Here is a 24,221-nt window from a genome sequence, read left to right on the forward strand (position 1 = left end):
TAAGTATTGCATTATCACATCTCAAAAAATTGGTCAGGTTACAGCGTTGGTTTATAAAAAAGGTTTATAAGGAAAATAAGTTGTTGGATATACGACAGCAATACTGGCAGACTATCTTGAATAATATTCATAAAGGCAAAATAGGTATGGAACCCATAATACATTAATACAATACAAGAAAAAAAAACAGTTTATCCCGCGCTGTGTACGAAAACGAAAGTTGTTATAAGAATGTTGCTCCCCGGCTCTACAATCAATTACCAGAACAAATCAGAAGTATCACGAAGTTTCAAAAATACAAATCCCTTGTGGAGGAGTGGATTTTTGAAGGCTATGTTTAGTGATCTTGTGCACTTGAAATATGCCAGATAACAGAATTGTGTTAACAAATTGTATTAACGTAGCATGGATTTTCTGGACAGATCTGCGAACGATTTTTTATGCATGAATAGTAAATAAAAACAAAACAAACCTGCTTGTAACAATTAATTTATATCCGACTTTTCTGGATCAATGGTTATAATCCTTCCGCGTCTCTATTGCACCTTTTCATTAGTCTGTAGTCACGTATTTTGATTAAAAAAAATCTATTAATTATATAATAATGTGTAAATAAAATAGAATAAATGCGAACTCGAAAGTCTACCACTAACAAGCATTGTTTTGGTTCTGTGAATTTAAACGTTTATTTTGTGAAATTGATTATTAAATTTATAATTAAATTTGTAAGCATGAGAAGTTATTCGGAATAAACTTATATTATACAAAAAATTAAAAATATAAAAAATCTATGCACTTTTTCTATTATCGTTTATCGAGTTATTTTGGACACCCCGTACAGTGTTTTTGCTTTGGTTTATTATAACGAAGCGAAGCAAAATTACGAAAAGATTACAAAAGTTCATACAAACGAAGTACCTTAATAAATAAAAAAATAAACACATTAAAAACTCACTCACCCAATAAACGCTGGTTTTCCTGCGCAATATCGCCGGAGTCGTTTTTTTTGCGAAGGGCCATAGCAGGAGTGGCGGGATGACTGTGAAAACGTTCGGGCTGGTCCGGTCTGCCGCAACTTCGACAAGGTTCCGGTAGTTTGGTCGATGACGCCAATTTCAAATCGGCCGGCAACGCTAGATTCGCCACGCCATTTAAATTCGCCGAGGCCATCGCGGTCAATTTTCGACCGGGTACCTTTAATAGTTCCATTCAAAAGAAATATATAGTATAGTATACCGATTGGAAGCTTGGTAAAAATCGCGAAGTTAAGGACGGAGAAAAAAACCTTTAAACCGACCCGTAAGTAGTAGAGCGATGCGAGTGCTACGTCACTTTTAGCGGGAAAACTTGAATTGCCGCGAATCTTCGGGAGTGTTAGAAGTTGGCGCATGAGCTGAGAAGTATTGCTTGTGTTCGGCTATGTTCGAGCCAGCACGGAAATTTTGTAAAATGTGTTTTTTATAATAGAACATCTGTCCGTTCTTATTAAATCATCTTTACCAAAAAACCTCATCCAGATGACCAAAATTTGTATGGAGGGAGGCGTGTCTAGGATATGACAGATTAAAGAAACTTAGTCCTAAAGAAAGCTGTGAGAGCAGCAGAAATAAAAACCGAACTAATAACAATGAGAGCAGGACGTTTCAAATACTTGAAGTCACACTCACTGCGGATAACGACGTCACTGAGGCAATAAAGGGCAGAGTTCAATCGGCAAACCGCTGCCCATACGTAGTTAATAACCCTATGAAGTCGAAAAGCATCCCAAGCATATCCAAAATTAAAATATATCAAGCAAACATATGGATGCGAAACGTGGACAATGACCAAAGCAAATGAAGAAAACGCATTCCGAACTAACGTCGAAGTGCGAGAGCTCTACAACGATGGTGACAATTACTTAAGAGACCAAATCCCAACGACTAAGATGGGCAGCACTTGTACAGGGTGGACACTTTATAAGGGGCCTGTACCCTTTCTCAGGAACTACTAATTTTAGAAAAAAAAAATTATGGTTCAAATTAAATTTTAAAATATTTTTTTTTTATAAACAGGGTGTCCGATAAGGGCTGGACCGACATTAGTTTTAAAATTTTAAACGGAACACCCCATATATTTTGAAATTTTTAGAATCCTTGTCAAAAATAACTTTATAGAAACTACTTATTCGAAGTTTGTGCAGTTTATACAGAAATTGAGATTATATGTTTTTTATGCAAAATTATGTTCTTAGTTAATATGATCTTCCACTGCTGGCAGTATTGATGTTTGATCAAATTTGAAACACATTTTTAGAAGACTTTCTTTCAACGATGCGCGATCTCCTGTATTTAAATCTAATGCTTTTCGAAATACTGACACCTAATTATTTTAAAGAATTTTAAAAAAGTCTATTATTCTTATTTTCTAATTAACTTTAAGGATTTTTGCAATGCGTGGTGGGTCTTTTTTGTAGGTAAGGTAATACAGAGATTTATAGGTTTAGGAAATTAATTATGTCATTATTTTTTATATTGTCAACGATGTAAAATAATACGTATAATTATGATAAAAGTTTAAAAATTTAAAACATGTAACAGTAACAAGTAAAAGCAACAAAAAACAGTACCGGTAACAAAGTAAAAACTAAATTAAAACCAAATAGAAAATCTACAGAAATTTTTCAGCATGTCCACCATTTTGAATAGTGCATGTTGTATAAACAACCTCTACAGTTTATTTAGTTGGACTACAGCTTGTCTTGTAGTTCATTTACCGTAGTATACACCTTTCTTTAAATACCCTATCTTTAGTTGTCCCCCATAAAAAAAGTCCAGTGGAGTAAGATCTAGACTTCGAGGTGGCCATTTTGTCTTATCCAAAGATTGTAATTTTGACTTAAAAATTCAGTGATATCGTTTCCCCGGTGGTACGGAGACCATCGTGCTGCCATATTCATTGAGCACGTTCACCGGTATTTCTGAGCATATTTAAATATCGTATAGAGCCCTATAACATTTGATAGGTATATTCCGCGCCACACTTTCACAGATCGTCTACCTTGTCGTTTTACTTCCAACACCCTTTTCTTATTTTCATCGCTCCAGTATTTTTCCGATTAAAAATTGGGGCTTTTGTATGAAAAATCGATTCATCGGTCCAAATTATATGACGTAAGGCGTTATCAGCGAAATGCACGTCCATTTAAATATTACATTAGTGTAATCTAGCGTCATAGTCCCTTTCCTCTAGATATTGCACGGGTAAAAACTTAAATACTTTTCGCATATTTAATTTTAAACAATTTCTGAGGCTGGTTCTTTTAACATCCAACTCCAACGCGGCTTGACGAGTGAGGATTCTGATATATTCTCAAAATGCGGTAGTATATCCAACTGCTTCATGGTCTTCTGTTGAACGTTGGCAGACGTTGCCCAAAATTTTTTACTACTGATGAAAACTTTATTTAAATATGCGAAATGTTAATAAATTGTCTTATCATTCGTTGAAACAATAATTAAAATTAAATAAAATTTAAGAAAGATATGCCATTATAGAATTCTTTAAAATAATTAATAATTATTAAATATTATATTTTCTGAACTTTGATTTTGATATTTAACTTATTTTTTAGGACTTTAATTTTTTTTTATCACATTTAGTAAATCTAGTCTCCAATAACTATTGAGATGACCTTCCTTGAATAACTTCCGATTTGTTTTTTTGTATCAGATATCTTCAATTTTTTGGTTGTACCTCAGATCTAAATAAATTAACATATAATATTTGTATTTGGGTTTAAACCTTCCAACCAACGCTACATCTCCTTATTAATTTGTCACTACATATTACATGATCAATCAATGTCGCAGTGTTGAATTTTTCAATTTGATTTTTTACATTTATTTCGTTTACCAAATCATAACTATTTAGCACTAACAAGCTCTTATATTCTTTTATTAAATAATTGTTGGGTTACAAAACATTAAGTTAATATCTCCCATGATAACCTGGTTAATAGCATGTTTTTTGATAATTACTTCTATTACATTTAAAAATTCCTGCAACGTCTTCTATTAAATAAAGTTTTAGTCAGTTGGGTTGGTTAGTTTTTAAAAATTTTTTAGGAGTGGAGTGTTTTTTTTCCTTTTTTTTTAATCAATATTTTACAAAAAAGCAACGCACTAATACCTTCGAAAATCAGGGAGGGCGGATTTATTTATACCGAGTTAATTTATTTTCAAATAATCTTAGCCCGACCCACCTCTTTTTCGAATTCGATTTCTGATTATGTTGAAAAATGTTGATTGTTTTTTTTAACAAATCGAGTACCTTTAGCGTTTTGTTGTTATTCGGGTCTTTGATGGCTGCCATGGTACCGTTCCTCGTCGACGGCCGTAAAGGCACAGAATTGTCCCGATTTTTGCGTCGAAATCGGTTAAACTTCGCGCTTTGAATCACGCTGCTTTCTTCGTCTTCGTGGCTGTCGCTGTAGTTGTCGATTTTGGGAGCTTTTTTCGGTTTTTTCTTTTCGATGCAATTGGCCAAACTGAAACCGAAATTTTTAACTCTTTAAATCTTATTTTTGAATTATTGATATTAAAGTGGTCAGTTTTATTTTCATTTACTATTCACAGCAACGATCGGGAAATATTTTGTGACACGACCTTTAATCTTTAGTCTGAAAATCTTAGGAGTAATATTATGAAAAATAGGCGTAGACATTTGGTGAAGCCAGGTTTCTATTTAAGTGCCAAATGTCAATATGTGGAAGTTTTAAGCATTTTTTTACTAGGGCATATTACAATAATTGTATAAATGAAGTAGCATTTTCTGAAAATACCTACGTACTGAACACTTCTAATTTTCTAGATTTATTTTTATCTATTATTTCTAATTACTTAAGTGGTCTCTTAAAAACAATCACCATCAATGGAAATCCGTGTTGATCGGCCGTTAATTACCTTGTTATTGGTCCCAGGTACTTAATGCAAGTGTTTTTTGGATTTAATCATTTCTTATTGACTTACTCAGAGCGCAAAGCTGCAACGTTAATTTATTAAGAATTTTGAGTCTCCAGGGGACCAATGTTAGAAAAAACCAATTAAGGTCCGTTAGGGCCTGTTTTGAGAGTGCAAAAAGTTTAAGTTTAAGAAGAATTCGAAAAACAACGAAGACAGACCAAATAAATTGCCTTCAAAATTTTTTGATTTAGCCCAGGGGTAGAATAGAATAGAATAGAAAAGCATATAAGATAATATAATCCTACCCATTGTCAAGAAGTACAATAAAAAAGTATATGCCATTCGGCGATAACAAACATACTTCACACATAATATAAAATTTATAAAGACACAATTTACCACATTAGTTGGTTAGTTCAAGACAAAAAACATTCACAATTAATAATTAATATAACAACTTAGAATGCTTTTATTCTTTATTAAGATATTCTTCTATGCTATAAAAACAATTACTACAAAATAATATTTTAATTTTTTTTATTCTTTCATGGTTGGTATGTTTTTAATATTATCGGGGACTGCATTATAATAAATTCTGATAGCATAATATTTTGGTATTTTTTCATATAATGTGGAAACCTGATTGGGATTGGAAAGATCATTCCGTCTCATGGTAGACATCGTTTGACTGTTATAACCTAGTTGTTGTTGTCAAGCGCGTTGTTCAAGCGCTTGTATCTGTATGTCTTCGTCTAAACCTCTCTCTTTATTTGAATAAATGTTTCGGTCGCTTTCGGGTGTTCGTCGCCGGTGCCTCGGGTAGTTTGCACAAATGTACATCGTGTGCCAAATAAAACGACCCACTATACGATCTGGAAACCCATAGGAGATACGAAAAAAAGGTTCGTACAAAAGTTTCTTGGACTCTCCTGAGGATTTAAAATATTATAATTTCGTTGATACAAGATGTCCAAAAGTGTCCCTTCCGACAAAAACTTTGTTATTTTAAATGGAACACCCTGTATATATCGACATTTTTGGAATCATTGGTTGAAATAAAAATCACTTTCATAAGAAATTCTTGTTCTAATTTTGCATTGTTTAGGCAGAAATTGAGGTTATGTGTTTTTTTTTCATACCCTATATAAAATTGTATCCAGGAATTGCAACGAAAATTTAACCACAGACTAAGGAGATGATGCGCCACTCAATAAGTTTGACAGATACGCCTCAGTTTAAACAGGGTGTCCCCCAGATTTTCAAACGCAGCACCCTATATTTTTAGTCGGATATCAATTCTAGGACAAAAAACAAGGTAAGTTTGTAATTCATCTTATATTTAAATTTTACTTACTTTTTTAAATATTCGAGGTTTAAGATAACCCCCGTATAAATTTAAAGCTGCCCACATTAGGTCACTTGTTGGTAATATTTGGTATTTTTTAATAAGCAAATACATAATAATCCAGATATAAGAATAAAACCTATTGCTAAAAATAGAACAATCAACTCTATACTGCACACTTTAACAGATTTAGTAAAACTTCAGAATTCATATGTAAAGAAATATTTAATAGTTAATTACCTAACTCAATTGAAAATACCTAATAACAAAAATAAATAATTAAAGTTTACAGGTTAACCAAAAAACTACTAATTTAAAATTCATATATTGGTATATTCACATATACTAACAAAAAACTTGACAACTCTGAACTTTTTAAAGAGAAATATAAAAAACAACAAAAACAAACAGAATGTCAAAGTTAGTTTATACCTTAATGCGTCGAAAAAAAGATTTTGATGTCATAGGCAACCACGTTTTTAAATATTGAGATATTTATTTATTGTTTTGATGCCAGATGAAACGAGCATTTTATGGACTGAATTAACAAACCCTTTTTAGTTAACTTTTTTTTATACATTTATTTATTCAAATTTGTTACCTTGGTTAGTTTGCCTATAAACGTTAATTACTTTATTTTGTTATTCGGTATTTTCAATCAACCAAAAACCATTAAATATTTCTTTAAACATGAATTCTGAAGTTTTATTAAATCTGTATTATTGGTAATAGGTATTATTCGTATATCTCGAGTATTATATCTGTAAAAGTAGGATCATGTCTTTGCTATTTAAAAAAAAACCTAATATTCAACAAGAATTATCTTTATCTTAAACCTCGAATATCTCAAAACGTAAGAAAAATTTAAATCTTAAACTTTATTTTTTCTCCTGGAATTGATATCTGAAAGAAAATATGGGGCGTTCCGTTTGAAAATCTTGAGATTTTGTTAATTGAATTGGCCAACACGGCACCACTTATTTGGGACAGCCTGTATAAGCTGAGGCGCATCTGTCAAACTGATTGGGTAGTGCATCATCTCCTTAGACTGTGGTCATACGTGAACCAGTCGCGTCACAACACAATCAAAATATGAAAAAAAAAACACCGATTACCTCGATTTCTGCTTAAACTATGCAAATTTCGAATAGGAATTTCTTAAGAAAGTGTTTCATTTAAATTAACAAAGTTGATGTAGGGGATACCTTTGGGACACCCTGTATGAACAGAATTATAATATTTTAAATCTTCAGGAGAGTCCAAGAAACTTTTGTACGAAACGTTTTTTGATATCTCCTATTGATTTCCAGATCCTATAGTGGTTCAAATTATTTGACACACGGTGTACATTTGTGGTTTTTGGTTGGTTGGTTATTGTCATTTAATGTCAACATTAAATCGTTTTAGTTCTTATTTAATAATTATTGGAAAGTAGCGTAGGGTAGGTAGGGTAAAAATAATACTATTACAATCAAGTTTGGCTTATATGTATTATCTTGAAATACATATATTAATTAAATATTGTTACATATAAATACATAAAACTAGCGAATAAAACGATTTACTTGTAAAACTTTGTGTTTTACGGCATTCTACCATTTTAAATATACAAAAATCAACAAATACTTATAAACTAGAAATCCCTATTTTTGGATATATTAAAGAACATACTAAAAACCAAAAAAAAATAGGCATAAAAACAAAACAAATAATATATTAGGCATACATAACAACTATTTATAGGTGGTAAGTAAATAATAATATATATTTATATGTACCCTCGTATGTACATAATATAAAAAATACATATTACTACATATACTTAAATCTTTATTTTACAATTGTACCATATTACCTTTTTTTTGCGGGTATCACACTTAGCTTTATAATTTATTATTTGGGGTTCGAAGATGGGTTCTGGCCTGTGTTCTGGTATGGGTTCTGGAGATGGATTTTTCTCTAGAATTTCACTTGTGGCATTCGATATTGTTGCTAAAAGCTCAAACAATACCTGCTGAGCTTCTGTTTTGGCATTTTTGGAATGAAGTTTTTTTGATCTAGATAATCCTGCTTGTGTTGGTGGCTTCTGGTTAAATAATAATAATAGAGTGGAAACAGCAGTTTTTTTAGAATCTTTTTTAAAGGTAAACCTAAAATTTAAATTTTGTGGTGAATTTAATGTATTACTGAAGACAAAAAAAAGACCTAATAACTCATTTTGTAAGTCTCTTTTTTTTTCAGTAAAATGAACTGAGCAGATATAGCTTCCATCTGGATTAAGTTTGTCCTCTCTTCTACATAAAACTATCCACTCGTTACGAATAGTTCGGGATACTAGATCTTTCCCTTGGGAAAGCGATGAAAACTGCAGTTTCGAGAACTTGCTTTTTCATCAAAATAGGTGTTATTGCACCCATACATCGCACATCTCGTTCCAGGCATACCTAACTATTTTTTTATGTAACTTATCCCACTGAAAAAGGTAAAAGAAATGTATTTCTTACCTTTACCTATATTATTATGTGTAATATTTTGAGCTTACCTCCTAACTAATCACACCACTAATAAGCAGCACGAACACAAAACTTTTAAGTCTTTGTTTAAGGGTAAAAATACTGTTTTTCTCAGTTCTCGCCACTCAAGTACTGAAGCATTTGTTGAAGCTCAAAAACACTGTTTTGTCCAAGTTTTTTTTTTACAGAAATACAATTAACACAAACATAAACGCACTACTCACTAGTTTAAATTATTACACAAAAAGATTCTTAGTTTTTTTTTGCCGCGTCAGGTTTTAATCAAATAAAACTGTTGTTTTGCTTATTTGATAGTCAGTTGAATACGCTTTTACGGTAAACTACTAATTTTTGTAATTTAAAAAAATAAAGTTTTTCTTTTAAAACGACTTTCGGTTTTCCGTTAGAAAAAACACCTCACGAGGATAAGTAAAACACAAAATTAATTGAATTGTTAATGTTTTTAATCGTTTACCTGGATGGACGATCGGCGTTCTTCTTCTTAACGGTCAACGGCAGACGGCACAAATTCGTTATGTTAAGGAATTCTTTTCTCACGAGGCTCATGTCAATTTTTGCCATGAACCTTATGTCTAAGACGGCGGGCCTGTCCAAAGTGGCCGTCAAGGGTCTACCGATTTCTTCTTCAGATTTTTTATCACGTCTTATCGGCCACGTTTTCGTAAATAGTTTCAAGCTTCTATTTTTCGTCATCTTTAAGACTTTGCGGATACCCCTGAAACAGACAATGACTGATAGTTCAATAGTTGTTACGGGATAATTGAAAATATTCCATGAATTGGACGTAGGTCTTATTTTATATTTTCAGGTTAATCAACTTTTTAAATGCAAAACTTGGTGTTTTCAAATTAGGCCATTGTTAAAAAAATTATTAGGATGCACAATTTCAAATTATTTTGAAGTATACAGGGTAGCTTAAAAAAGCGTGACGAATAAAACAAAAGATGTTTTAAATGGAACACCCTATTTTTAAAATTTCTTTTGAATTCCTTTTAAAACTCTACAACTTTCTTATACATACTTAAACCTAATAGTTTTTGTAATATTTTAATTTTTCTTAAAAAATACAAGTTCCCACAAAAAAAATTACCATATCGCCATTATTTTAAAATTTAGATAACTCATATTTGAAAGCGTTATTCGATGACGTAAAAGATATGTGCAATGGAATTTGAATTAGATGCTGCGGGGTGTTCAAAATAAACGAATATATTGAAAACTCTCCAATTCCTTAAATAGACGTGACAAAATGACATTGTCAAATTTTCTAAAAAAAAAAACAATTTATGGATCTTCCTAAAACCGCATTAATTGATATGATTTATATACTGGGAATATTTGGGTAAAGGACCAAATAGTGCAAATGATGGAAAAAAGAAGGAAGTACGAAAACAAAAACAAAAACTCACAGAGGTACAGAGACGGTTAACAAAAAGGAAAGTTGGAAGGGTCAAAGAACAATCGATGATTGAACTGAGGTGGCTTTTACTTGATGAAAATCCATTTATCAAAATAAATAAGAAATAAAAGTTCAGATTTTCAGGAAATTATATATTTTGACATGACAATTGTTTCGACAACGCCGTGTCTTTATCAAATGTAACATTTACAAACTTCCTACCACTATATATACCGAAAAATGACCATAAAACCTTAATTCATGTTGTTGTGAGAGTTTAAGTTCAATAAAGGAGAGGTATTTAAATCTAATTGATCGTTAAGCAATACATTTGAATGTTAATCTCCATGGCTTCCAATAAATTTAATTTTCTACTTTTTGTGGCTGCATGTAAAATATAAAAATTGTCATCAAAAATGTGTTTTTCTGGATTTAAGTGTGTGGCATAATTAGAATCTAGACTATTGTTTTTAAACGCTCTTTTATGTTCGTTAATGCATTTCTTGAAGGATCTACCTGTTTATCCAATATAAATTTTAGGACAAGATCCGCATTTCAACCTGTAGACACCCGATTTTTGAGATTTTGGACATTTCGTTTTATTGTTTTTTAAAAAATTTTCCTATTGTGTTGTTAGTTCTGAAAGCTATTTTTAAACCACATTTTGACAAATGTTTTGAAACTTTTTCACTAGCTTCTCCTATAACTGTTTTAAACTGTTCGTGTTCTGTATTAGGTTTCGGATAAATAGAGCTTACTGTTGTCTGGATTTGTTTTTTATTTATAATTTTATCTATAATAGACGGATTGTAGCCGTTGTTCACTGCAATTTGTTTAATGATTTAAGTTCTTTGTTGTAATTTTCTGGTGAGAGTGGCGTATTAAGAACTCTGTGCATAAAGAAGTGTGTGTGTGTGCATAAGGGTGATTTGGGCTGTTATGTATGACTGTGTCCGTGTGTGAAGGTTTATGATAAATGGAAAAATCTAATTTGCATTAACGAACATCAAAGAGCGATTAAAAACAATAGTCTAGATTCTAATTATGCTACACACTTAAACCCAGAAAAACACATTTTTGACGATAATTTTGATATTTTACATACAGCCACAAAAAGTAGAAAATTACATTTATTGGAAACCATGGAGATTAACAAAATGAGACATTCAAATGTATTGCTTAACGATCAATTAGATTTAAATATGTCTCCTTCATTGAACTTAAATTCTCACAACAACATTAATTAAGGGTTTATGGTAATTTTTCGGTATATATAGTAGCAGGTAGTTTGTAAATCTTACATTTGATAAAGACACGGTGTTGTCGAAACCATTGTCATGTCAAAATATATAATTCCGTGAAAATCTGAACTTTTAGTTCTTATTCATTTTCAACAATCGATGATTGAGAAATGCTAAGAAATTGAGCTACTGGAAAGAAGGAACGATCATTTCGAAGACCTTAAGAGACCCTGGAAAGACTTCATAGACCAGAGACCTGGAGAGCTCTCCTAAAGTATTAATACGAGAAGTCCTGAGAGCAATTAAAAACAGCAAAAGTGTAAAATTCCCTGGACCAGATCAAATTCATATAAAGTTATTAAAACTTTTAGAAGAAGATTGGTTCGGCTTTTTAACGAAATCTATTCCACCGGCGTGATTCCTCAGGAATGGCTGAGATCGGAATTTATTCCGATTCCGAAAAGAGCAAGAGCAAAAAGATGCGATGAATATGAGTTTATAAGCTTGATGAGTTATCTCCTCGACTGTTCCTTTAAATCATTCATTCAGGAATATTCAGAAAATGCGAACAAGATGATATCAGCCAGTTTGGATTTCGTGCACTGTTTGGGCTGAATGAGTTATTCCAGAAGCGTAGAAACCAACAAAATTTGCTTTACAGATTATGAGAAGGCATTCGACTGGGTAGATCATATGAAGGGGATAGATAAAAACGATATTGCAATCATCAAAAGTTTGTATTAGGATCAAACAGCTGCAGTGAAATGTAACAACATAACAAACGAACCAGGGGTGTATTTTATCCCCAATGCTATTTAATATATACTCCGGACGCATTTTTGAAGAAGCAATAAAAGACATTAAGGCATTAAGACATAAGGGGATTAAGATGAGCGGTGCAAATCTTAAATAGATAGATAGATAGATAGATAGATAGATAGATTATTTATTCACAAAACCAGGTGATACAATGGATGTTTCGTCAATAAATACAAATAATAAATTACAAGTTTCATTGTAAAAACAATGTATATCATAATCTTAAGTAATGTATAGAACGAATACGAGTATATATTTATATAACAAACATGACATCAAGTTAATGTAATTTAAAATAAAAGAGAGTATACATTAGAAAAATCTCGGTAAACTTTTGACGTTATTTACGATGCTCTCAGGTACGCTTCAAATTCTTTCAGGCTGTAGAAAGCATTGGCCGTCAGGAGCCTCTTGATGTGTTTTTTAAATTGATTTATAGATAAATTTTTTAAGCTTGGAGACAGCAAATTATAATAATATGGTCCCGCGTAACTTAGTGATTTTTTATAAAACATATGGTTGAGTTTTGGCTTCAGCAGATGTTCTCTATTGCGAGTATTGTAACTGTGGATATCAGTATGCTTCCTATGTGAATATTTATTTTTATGTGTGATCAAAAGTATTTTAAATAGGTATATACAAGGCATTGTTAATATTTTGAGCTGTTGAAATGTCTCTTTGCATGATTGCCTCGGAGGAAGTTTAAAAATCAGCCTAAGTATTCTTTTTTGCTGTATAAACACTCTCTCAGCATCATTCGCTTGTCCCCAGTTGACAATATTGTGTGAAATGGAAGAGTAAGCTGACGCGTAGTAAAAAGCTATTAGTGCCTTCTCAAGAAATGAATCTTTAATTGTTAATATTGCGAAAAAGGTTTTATTTAGTTTATTGCAGACATTGTCAATGTCCCGGTCCCATCTCAAGGAGCTATCAATATAAGAACCAAGAAACTTCGTGGTCTGATTTATTTCCAATGGCGAACCAGCAAAACTGATCGATAAGCCAGCTAAAGGTTTAATGTACTGACCAGTAAACTCAACCACGACTGTCTTTTCTACATTCACGATCAAATGATTTTGCCTACAGAAGTTATTAAACTGTGAGACAACAAGAGATACATCATCCATCAGCATTTCTGCATCTCTTCCAGAGACAAAGACGGACGTATCGTCCGCGTTCATAAAGACACGACAGTCACTTTTGAGAAATTCCGGCAAATCGTTCACATATAAAAGAAATAATAATGGACCCAAAGTTCCCCCCTGAGGCGTGCCCAGGCTGACGCTATAAAGGTCTGAATACGTTCCATTTATTTTGACACTTATTTTCCTATGATTCATATACGATATGATCCAATCATTGATAGGCCCCCTGATTCCCAAGCATTCCAGCTTCTTTGCCATTATACTGAGGGTTAAGGAGTCAAAGGCGCGCGATAAATCGAAAAAAACTCCGATTACTGTCTCTCCGATATCTAGTTTATCATAAATATGCTGAACAAGTTCATACACTGATGATACCGCGGTAATATCGGATAGGCCAGTCGGAGGTCGTAAAATAAACACCAACAACAACAAAAATACTAATAACATTAAAATCGTCAGAGCCACTCAGAATATATAGGAAACGAATAGAAGTGGCAGAAAAATTCAAATATCTGTGGACCTGTTTCAGCGACAACCTGATGCGGCCATTTCTGTGTAATTCCACCCTAAGCCTGAGGCCTGGACACCGATTTATGAAGTGTTACGTACAGTCAGTTTTGTTTTATGGCAGTGAAGCATGGTCTTTAAAGGTTAACACCATTAATAAAATATAATCGTTTGAGATGTGGATACCAAGAGGTGTTGCGGCGAGCCCAGTGCGAAAGATAGTTGGTGCACATAGTTAGAAAACGAAAGACAGCCTATTTCGGTCACATAATGCGTGGAAGTAGATAAGAGATCCTCAAATTGATAATGGCATTCATGGCTAAAGAACATAGGAGATTGGACAGGTATGGATACTCACTCACTATTTAGAACTGCCCAGGATCGTCAAAGGTTCGCCGAGATTGTTGCCAACCTTCAAAATACTTTGTTCGCAGAAAGGCTTTACAAAGCCAACCAAAACCAACTAGATAAGCTGTTCAATGTAACGGTTTGACGCTAGTGACAGAAAGTGGTAAACCGGAATGCTACCAATGAGGAAAGAGAATTGGAAATTTTACATCCAGTCAGTGATGTGATGTGTGATACATCCGCATCACTTGAAAACACAAATATCACCCCTTTCATATGGAACTACACCAAGAAGCGTGATTTTGAGAAAAGGCGATCTTCTGCATCGTTATAAATGAGGTTATAGAGGCCGATCTTTTCCGATCAAGCTACTTTTCGCTGTAATGGTTAATCCATCCTGGGCACGGGAATTGCAAAACTAAAATAAAAACTTTAATGATATTGGACCATATTTCTTTGGCGAACCACTTAACGGGTTAGATATTTAAACTTTTTGCAGAATAATTTACCTCAACTTCTTCAAGAAGTTCATAACACTCCTCCGCATTACCATCTAGAAATTCGAGAATAAATAATCATTACCCACGGAAATGGATCGGTAGAGGTGGATTCATTGGACGGCCCTCTCGATCATGTGACTTCACACCACTAACACCACCAAAATGGGATTCTCAAAAATAATGGTGCTATCGAAATGTTTTAGCAAAAGTGAAAACTAAAATTAAAATATTAGAAAAAGTATTTATTTATAAACATATTGTCCCATTTAAAAAATGCATGTTTTATTTATCACTGAGCCACCCTGTATATTTCGAAATAATTTTGAATTGTGGAGCCCAACAATCTTTACAACTTTTGTAATTACAATTTTCTCATAACTTTTGGAATAAATGAGATAATGGACTTAACTCTGTCGTTGACTTACCCTGTACAATGTTTATTCCTCCATTCTGGGAGGAATGGATTACTCTTAAACATTAGGATTTACAAAAAATAAAAGCCGTTCAGCTTAAATTAAGTAATTTCTAATAGACTTTTACAATGAGTAAGAAAACGTTATGTCTAGAAATACTACTAGAACAGGATCACAAAAACATTATTTTTAATAATACGCAGGGTGTTTTAAAACAAATGCGAAAAACTTAAGGGGATTTTTATTTTTTATCTTAAAAACGAAAATAGATAGAACAATAAAATAGTAGCGCTTTTTTTAAATTTTTAACTGTATTTAAGAAAAAAAACTGCAACGATGTAAAAAATATATTTCTTGTACTCCCGTCTGTAAAGTGAATAATTACACACCGATCTAGCGTGCGCGAAGCGTCACTTTACCACGTCAGTTTCGTTTCCCACGATTCCGAGCCACTTCGGACATTTCTGGGATTTTACCGCACGGGTTTGGGAGCAATCGGATGTTTTCGGAGATATTTCCCACGCCTTGAATTTTGACGCTTGCCAGTTATGACGGTCATATCAGCCAGTGCATGTATTCGTGTTATTTTGCGAAAATGTACCCAAAAACTAACGGTTATTTTGTATTTTTTATTTTATTTTTATTATTTTACATTTGGCCTCCTGTAATTTTTTTGTAATACTCACCGAGCTAAACGAGACAATGAATGGTAGTAAAAAATGGTTCTCGAACTAAAGTAAACCAAAATGTGTTCAAAACAATTTTAGGCCAAAATATTAAACAGCTATTTATTGTCAGGTAGTATGTAATATATAACTTAAACATTAATTGTTTCAGGACCAGGAAATAGTGTGCGACGTATAGTTCAATTTATTTTCCAAAAAACCGCAAATACGAACAATTTTAGATATATGATTAGATTTGTGTGTAAAGGTTCGAAACTTTTTAAGTTCAAAATATGAGAACAAAGAACGAGTTAAATTAAAAAAATATAGCTTTCCAAAAAAACATCTTTTTAAAGATCTGTGAAAACGACAAATCAATTAAAAAATAATTTTTAAGAGAGGCCTGACATTTGTTTTTGTTTTTGAAAATATTTAGTTTTCGATTTCTACAAACAATTCAAATGGGTTCGGTAAATATATTTTTTGTATTTTAAGTTTTATTCAGAAAGTGTTGTCTCCTGCATTTTTTCCTAATACCGAGACAAACGAGACAAAAAAAAATTAGACAAAAAAAATCTACAGGGCTGCTGTCACTTCTTTAAAATTCCTTGGAAACTTGCCTAACTAACGGTTTGTTTTTGACCCAAAGTTTATATAACAAACCACCCTTTATTTTAAACAAAGAAGTTTTCTGCATTTGTTTTAAAACGCTCTGCTTTTAAACCATTAAAAGATATTTTTAATAGTTTGAATATTGATTAATTGGAGTTGAGAATGAAAAGCTTCATTCAAAATTTGCAAAAATAAATGCGTCTGTATAGTTTACCGTCCTAAGTAAAGAATAAGCCGCCGTTCACTATAATTACTACTATATTGTTTTAAATGTTTAGTTTAGCAGATAATATGAATTTTTGATTTTTTTTTAAATGAATGTTTTCGAGATTGATAGAGGTGTAAAATAAAAATAAACACAATTTTTATCTACCGGTTTACACATAAATAAGTGTAGTTGTACAGGGTGGTCATAACTAGATGCCACTTTTTTCAGTCAAATGTTGATAAAATTAAAACAGTCTAATCTAATTATTGTGTGAAATTATTCTCTTATTTTACTACTACGATTTATTATTAAGATAACATTGTATTTATCGTGTTTGTGAACACTTCCCAAAATATATACAGCATACAGCAATCTAAAATGATAATATTACATGTGAATAATATTAAATAGTAAAACTGTTCCAGAAGCTCCCAATCCGAGATGTATTTAATTGACCTAGCGCGGTCTACTTATACATTTTTTTTCCTAGTAAATGAAGAGAAAAATGGAAAAAGTGTTTGTTGTAGGACGTTGAAAATATTTTTTAAATTTGACACTTCAAAAAAATGAAATATAAAAAAATCAAGGGAAAAGGTAATTAAACTAAAACAGGAATGTAAAAGTTATTTTGCTCGACGACGAATTGTTCAGTTTACAACACACACATTTTTGGAATAACTTTTTGTTACACCTTGTATAATAGGTGACATCAATGTTGGATGGCAGGCGAGAAGTTTCGTGTTCAACGTTTTTTTTTAACCTGTAGTTATCGCAGGTGGGTGGTGAAATATAAATTGATAACTTATACGCAAGAAATTATTAAAAAAATGTTGAGTTTTGGCATATATTGGGTGTCAAAGAAATGGAAAATAGTTGACATAAAATATTTTTAAAATTTGTTTTAATGGAAATTTTTGAAAACATAATCATCGATAAGTTCCATAATTAATAATAGTTCTCGTTAACTCACCAGTTGCGTACGTATCTTCAGTTTCTTGCCGTCTGAATATGAGAACGTCGACGAGTTATATTTCGCACCACACGACAGTAACACTACGGACCGGCCAATTTCAGACTAAAACTCCGACCGATTTCCAGACTTGTTTCCCTATATATGGAAAGTTTCTAATCCTACGCTTCCGTTGCCATTGAACGCGAGTTGAAAATCGATTGAATCACGCTCTCGATTTATATATGCGTACCGAAAGAAAAGCTTTGAAATTTTTGTGCCGTCGTATTGTAACAGAACAAATAAAACGTATGTTGGGGACAAGCTTTAAATGGAGGCAAGGTTAAAAGATGAAATTTTGCAAATTAAAAAACGCAGCGTGTTAATGTTTGCTAAAATTGAAAATCTTGTGTTTCTAGATATTTTAGAACACTTTTTTAATTTCTAAATAAATTAAAACACTTAGAATTTTGTGTAGCCTCGTATTACGGCATGATGCATGGTGTTATAGATACCTATTTCAATATATTGTTTGGTCTGACGTTCGCAATAATCAATACATTACTTATACTACTTTTACACTGACAATAAATCCAAGAAATCATTAACAAAACATACCGGCTATACACTGGAAATGATACACATTTTTTGACATCTTAATATGTCACTTAATTGTTGTTTTTCTGACTCAACCTCACTTACTGGCCCATGTGCATGTCTCTACATTTCACCTGCTGCACCATTTTCTTTATAAACTGCGATCTCAACACACTTTTAAAATAAATGGGGATCTGTCAGCGGCCATGTTGGTTGTTGAATGTCGCCAGGTCATTGGTTAAAAACGAGATTTTAAATCTCACGCATGCGCATGTTGAATCGACCTTCTCAAAAAAAATCATAGTTGCATAAGTTCCTGTATTATCAGCATAGACAGTGCCATCTATATCTAGTAACTATATAACTATGGAACAATATTTATTCATATTAGTTGAAATATTTAAGCCTCGATTTGTATTAGAACTATACAATAATTACAAAAAGAAATTGATAATTGTGCAGTTTACCTATTTAGTAGATAGCAAAACCATAGATCTTTATCGCATTGATAGATATTCATTAATTATTTTCATTTATTAGATCGTATTCCTTCTTTCCATTGGTTCTGCTTTCAATTCTTTCAGTTTAAGTTTATTTTGGGTTTTCAGAATGAAAATTTTTTTTCTATTATTTTAAAAATTGACAAATTTAATTTTTTTGGTTGAGCATTTACCATTTTTATTTTTCATTCATTTGCAATTTTAATCGGTAAATTGCAATATTTTTTCTATTAACTTTAAGAATTTGATTTTGTTTTATCTGTCACAGTAAAATCGCGTGAACCTGTTTTCATGATAATTTTGATGTGCCAACAATTGATGCACCTAAAATAAACACATTGCTTTGGTATATAATATTTCTATTGTTCTTACGTTGTTACAATAATTATATAAAACATTACCACTAAAAAACTCCTTTGAATTTTTGCTGAGTCAAAAGTATCTCACAAACAACATTTTTGAAAATTTGATTTCATTTATAAAATCATTAAGTTCGGTCCATGCGTTAAGTTCAAAAGTAAAATAGAAAAACTAACAAGATGTAAATTTTATTACTGCATCTTTTCAAATTATTTCGAAATTTTTTGGATTGAAGATATTGAAGTTTTTAATGAAACATGAAATGGAAATTTTTATATAATCACCGCTACTATGTATCATTTCCTTGTTAAATCGAATAAAAGTAGTAGTTTTATCAACATTGTGCAGTTGGAGGTCAATGAAAATTTTCCCATCTACTGAATACGTAAATACGTAAAATTAGTAAAAAATTATTAAGAGCATGATTGCTCGGTCAGGCCATGGCCACAATATAGAAATCAAGAGGAGTTTAAACAGTTTTTATGAATGTCAAATAGAAGTTTTGAGCCGTGTGAAATCCCTGAGAGACAAAATGAACACAAATTTTCGACATGCGAAGCGCAGAAGAAAAACTTCCGGTACCTTGAAGATTTTTAGTCGCAGATGAGTTTTATCAACAAAACTTCAGAGTCCACTATTTCCTTAATGCTCCCAAAAGTTTGTAGAGAGAGAGAAATGACAGAGAAAACAATATATACGATTTATTTTAGATTTTCCAAACGTCTATAGATGTATAAATAGTAAACAGAATTAACACAACTTTGTATATTAGTTTTTCTTTTTCGAATTTGGATTTCCGGAATTTCTTTTCTTTCCTTTGGATTTAAATTTGCTCTTAAAGGCTTTCGGTTGTTCGATTCCCCTGGCGCCCCCTTGGAATTGCCTGAAATCGACCATAGAATAATCGTAAGGACTAAACTGCTGTTGGTTCGCGCTATCTTGACGTTTGACGTTTCTTCTTGCACCCTTTTTACGGTTTTGCCAATACTGTTTTCTTTTCTGTGCCTTTCTAGAATTTTTACCGCTTGTAACTTGATCTGTGGCGGATGAATTATCATCTCCAACTGATTTTTCTTCATTCTGTGTCTCATTCTCCGCCTGCTTTTGTGTCTTTCTTATTCTTTTCTTTTTATTCCCCTTTGAATTATCTCCTGCATCACCTTGTGACTTTCGTTTACGACCCTTCGACTCGAATGGTTTCTGTGTGTTTGCGTCAGATCCCGCATTTTCCTGAAGCCTTTTTTTCAAAGCACTTGAATCTTCTTGGGTTCGTTTCCTTTTTTTTTTATTTTCACTTGCTGGAACTTTTTCAAGAGTCTTATTTGAAAGTTCTAAAAAGTGATTTCTTATACTTTCAATTCTCTCATTATCTGTTCTATTGTCGTTTTCGCTTAATTTCTGCCGCTCGTGAGCAGATGCTGTCACATTTTTAGCATTTTCCTCAATAACTTTCTGTTCCTTCGCCTGTATAAAAGGCTTAATCATTTTGTACCTCTTGTAAGGACTTAAAAAGTTTAGCACTCCTTTGAATCTATTCCTGGCAGTGCTATTTGAATCTTCTGAAGTATTAAACAGAGAGTAAATGGATAATTCTTGCTCGATTTGGGGCCCAATTATACTAACTAGATCGAGTTTGTCTCCTCCTAGAAGAGTAGGCAAATTATCGCAAACTTCTCCTTTATTTGTCAAGTCGTGAGGACAATGTAGTGGATTATTTATATTAAATTTGGACAAGTTTGTTGTCATCCCTCTAGAGCGAGTATCTTCCTTTAAAATGGGTAACTCGACGGGTTGCTCCAGAGCTTTCAACATGATTTTATGCAACCGCAGTAGATTGGCTTTTACCAGTGGCGGAGTAGGGTTACAACAGGCAAGAATCCCTTGCATTTCTCTAGGCAATCGTTCAGAGATTTCCAGTAACATATTGTTTGGTAAAACATAACCGACACTTTCGTCTTCTTCACGTGACACTTCATCTCGCCACCTGTACAACTCTTGCAGAGCAAACAACTGTCTGTTGTGGAACATCCTGCTGCAAAGCCGATAAAGGTTTAAATAACTCTCCTCATTAAAAATGGGCTTGAGGTACCGGGTTTTGCACAGATCGGTACTCATCTGTATCACAGATTTCAATAGGTTATCTTGGCCATTGGCCCTATCTAACAGCTCATTTTTCAGTTTTTGGTAGATGTAAATTAGATAATGAGTATCTTCTCTGGCATATGATTTCAACTCATCAGGTAAAGGACGTAACCTCCAATCGGCCAATTGAAATTGCTTGTTGGGTGCAAAGTTGCAAAATTTCTGCATTAAATAAGCTAAAGACAAGCCAGGATACTCGAGCTGTTTGGCAGCGAAATAAGTATCAAACATGTTAACGACATAAAGGGACAAATCTCTTTGCAACCATTGAATATCATGTTGAGCTCCATGAAATATTTTTGTAATTTTTGGATTGGTGAAAACTTCATTTAAAACAAATAACTTATCTCTCAGTACCAAGGTGTCTATTAAATAATCTTTTTCCAAAGTAGATATTTGAAGAAGACATGTTATACCCATAAAAGTCCTGTATGAGTGGTGTTCTAGATCAACACCGATTTCCTTGGAATTCTGAAGATCTTCAATTAAATCTTTTAACTGTTCCTCCTGTGTAATTTCGACTAATGGTGTATCTCTTAATAATTTAGGTTTAATCACATGACTTTTTCCTAATTGATCATCTGAGGGTGAAAACTTGTCTAGTTCACATTCATAAGGATGTGAATACTCCTGTCCATTTGCAGTTTCTTCTAAAAATATCGCTAGTGGTTTAATTGAATTTGGTTTTTCCTTAATTCTTGGTTCCCAGGGCTTTTCTCTGCTATTATCAATTTTATCTTTGAAAAATTTTTGTGGTTTCACTATACTCTCTGCCGTAACCAATCGGATAGTCTGAGTAGGGCCTGGCAGTATCGTGTGAGGTGAGGAAAGAGTAGAACTTGATGAAACCACAGGCCTAGTGAATTGATTCCATGATCCATTAATTGGCACCTGCACGCTGACAGTTTGAAATACTGTGGGCTCTACATTATTCTTCTTTATTCCATTTTGTTCATCAATGTTTTCTGTGACTCTCTCAAGAATAACATCGCATGCCTCAATTAACAATTCAGATTTCTTGTCTATTATATTATTTCGCATGCTCCCTTTGATATCGTTTTTCCTTAATACTAAATTCATAGAACTTAAGAGGTTATCGCTGACTGTTTGTAAAATGGCTTTATTGGAGTCTACCATATAAATATTAAACTTTTTACCACTTGGTAATGCATTTGACAGTTTTAAAGTTTTTTGAACAATTTGATATCCCTCCCTTAGAAAGTCATCTACGGACTTATTTTCAACGATTTCCTCTTGGTTTTCACTGGCTAACGAATTATCGTTGGCCAACATTTTATAGTTTTGTTTTCCACTTAACCTTTAACAAAAAATGTGATAAAATCACTGAATAGAAAACTAGTGTGACACGGATCATCGATCATAGACTAAGGGTTAATGTTTTCCAATAGTATAACCTTCCAAATTTGACCGAATGATATTGGTAAATTTGGCCAGAGGAAGAACAACTTTAAAATTGGGTGTACACACTATTGGGGTACACGATTTTCCCATAGTCACAAAATAAGAAGTAGATAACCTTCAAAATACTATTTCATAAAGTATTGGAAAATGTGTAATAGTAACAGTGCTACAAGTTAATATCTTTCCTACAATCATTGAAGACAGTAAGTGTACAGGCATCTGCTGTCCAATATGCCTCAGGAATCAAGAGGGATTCGGAAGAGGAAAAAAGTAGATAAGGAAACTTTGCAGAAAACTGAAGAAATTGAAGTGACGCCTCGGATTCTAAGAAAGAAAATTGTAAAACAGATGAAAGAAAGGAACATAAAACTATTGGTTAGTCAGCAGAAAAGGAAACTAGATATTGATACGGAAGAAAACAATTACTACTCAGAAGATGATGTGCCCCTGTCAATGAGGTTACAGTACCAAGAGAGAAAAAAAAGATGTTTGCTTCCAAGAATGTCGCCGAGTTCTTTAGAAAAATTGAAATCCACTTTAGACTTCAAGGAATCAAATCCAAATATCTTGAAATTAAAGGAATGTGTTTCACACATGCATGGTAATAACTATAGGGAGTCACACTTGCTGTCCTTATATTTTTTAAGAAAGGCCATAGTTAACAGCTTGTTTGAAAGAAGATGGGATAACCTAAAACAGCTGTTAATAATGCTGATTGAAAATTATCCCAAACCTGTATTTAACCCTTTCATCAGACAGGTAAAGTTGAAAATCAGATATTTTAGAATAAAACTGTTTTTATTTATTTATTGTAATTAGTGTGTTCATTAAAAAACTTTGTTTTTTATTTTTCTCTATAATTAATTTGTTCTTCAGACAGGTAGTGTTGAGAAGCAGATATTTTTTAATAAAAATTTGTCTATTCCATTATTTTCTATAATTGTATAACATTTTTTTTATTCTATTGATTTCTATAATTGATTTCTTGATCAATTCTATGATTTTCTATATTTATGTTATATAATAAATTATAATATAGTATAATATAATAATTTTCTGTAATTGATTTGTTCATCAGAAAGTTTTTTTCTATCCTTTTATTGTTTTCTATAATTCATTTTTTCATTAGAAATGTATTGTTGAGAACCAATTACTTTTTAATGAAACTTTTCTTTGTTTTTTTTTTATTTTCTACAGATTGGCTCATTGGAAACTTTTTTCCTTTATTCTATGATTTTCTAGAATTTCTAGATCAGACAGGTTTAGTTGAGTAGCAGATACTTTTAAATAAAACTTTTTTTTCTATAATAGACAAGTATTATTGAAAAGCAGACATTTTCTATTAAAACTTTTTTCCTATTCTATTATGTTGTATAATTGATTTGTTTTAGATGTGCCAGATTATAAAAACTCTTGATCCCACAGTGGCCGGAAGTGACTTTGAAGAACAGTTAAATATAGTCGAAGAACTTTACAATAAAAAAACTAGCAACATTGTAACTTAGTTTAGTCAGCATATTCACGCAAGGAATGTAAGTTTTGATTATATTTATTTGTTTCAGACAATTATAT

The 24,221-nt window shown here is 32.3% G+C and overlaps 3 protein-coding genes across 3 annotated transcripts in view; 1 reads left to right on the forward strand and 2 right to left on the reverse strand.

Annotated features, from left to right (window-relative positions):
- The window catches only part of LOC132696266 (zinc finger protein 474-like), a 47,146-nt gene extending 29,320 nt beyond the window's left edge, over window positions 1–17,826 (reverse strand). The window contains exons 1-4 of the mRNA XM_060661009.1: window positions 17,650–17,826; window positions 9,277–9,537; window positions 4,312–4,528; window positions 960–1,194 (exon numbers count right to left, since the gene is read on the reverse strand). Coding sequence (XP_060516992.1) covers window positions 960–1,194; window positions 4,312–4,528; window positions 9,277–9,515 — 691 coding nt within the window. The 5' untranslated portion in view covers window positions 9,516–9,537; window positions 17,650–17,826. The remainder of the gene's footprint in view (window positions 1–959; window positions 1,195–4,311; window positions 4,529–9,276; window positions 9,538–17,649) is intronic.
- Window positions 17,827–19,756: 1,930 nt separating this feature from the next.
- LOC132708075 (exosome component 10) lies at window positions 19,757–22,566 on the reverse strand. The gene has a single exon (XM_060680184.1). The coding sequence runs from the start codon at window positions 22,518–22,520 to the stop codon at window positions 19,854–19,856; it is 2,667 nt and encodes an 888-aa protein (XP_060536167.1). The 5' UTR covers window positions 22,521–22,566; the 3' UTR covers window positions 19,757–19,853.
- A 182-nt stretch (window positions 22,567–22,748) lies between these two features.
- On the forward strand, window positions 22,749–24,178 carry LOC132704792 (uncharacterized). Its single transcript, XM_060675047.1, has 2 exons — window positions 22,749–23,408; window positions 24,041–24,178. Exons 1-2 carry the CDS (start codon window positions 22,881–22,883, stop codon window positions 24,152–24,154), a joined length of 642 nt encoding a protein of 213 aa, XP_060531030.1. The 5' UTR covers window positions 22,749–22,880; the 3' UTR covers window positions 24,155–24,178.
- Window positions 24,179–24,221: the final 43 nt, after the last annotated feature.

Source organism: Cylas formicarius, unplaced genomic scaffold (assembly GCF_029955315.1).
Source record: "Cylas formicarius isolate icCylForm1 unplaced genomic scaffold, icCylForm1.1 PGA_scaffold_10__41_contigs__length_53128322, whole genome shotgun sequence".
Lineage (NCBI taxonomy): Eukaryota > Metazoa > Arthropoda > Insecta > Coleoptera > Brentidae > Cylas > Cylas formicarius.

Excerpts from the sequence above, each read along its gene's own strand:
- LOC132708075 (XM_060680184.1), bottom strand. The coding sequence starts at position 22,520 with ATGTTGGCCAACGATAATTCGTTAGCCAGTGAAAACCAAGAGGAAATC.
- LOC132704792 (XM_060675047.1), top strand. The coding sequence starts at position 22,881 with ATGCCTCAGGAATCAAGAGGGATTCGGAAGAGGAAAAAAGTAGATAAG. Across the intron at positions 23,409-24,040 it reads TTAACCCTTTCATCAGACAG|ATGTGCCAGATTATAAAAAC; the intron begins GTAAAGTTGAAA and ends GATTTGTTTTAG.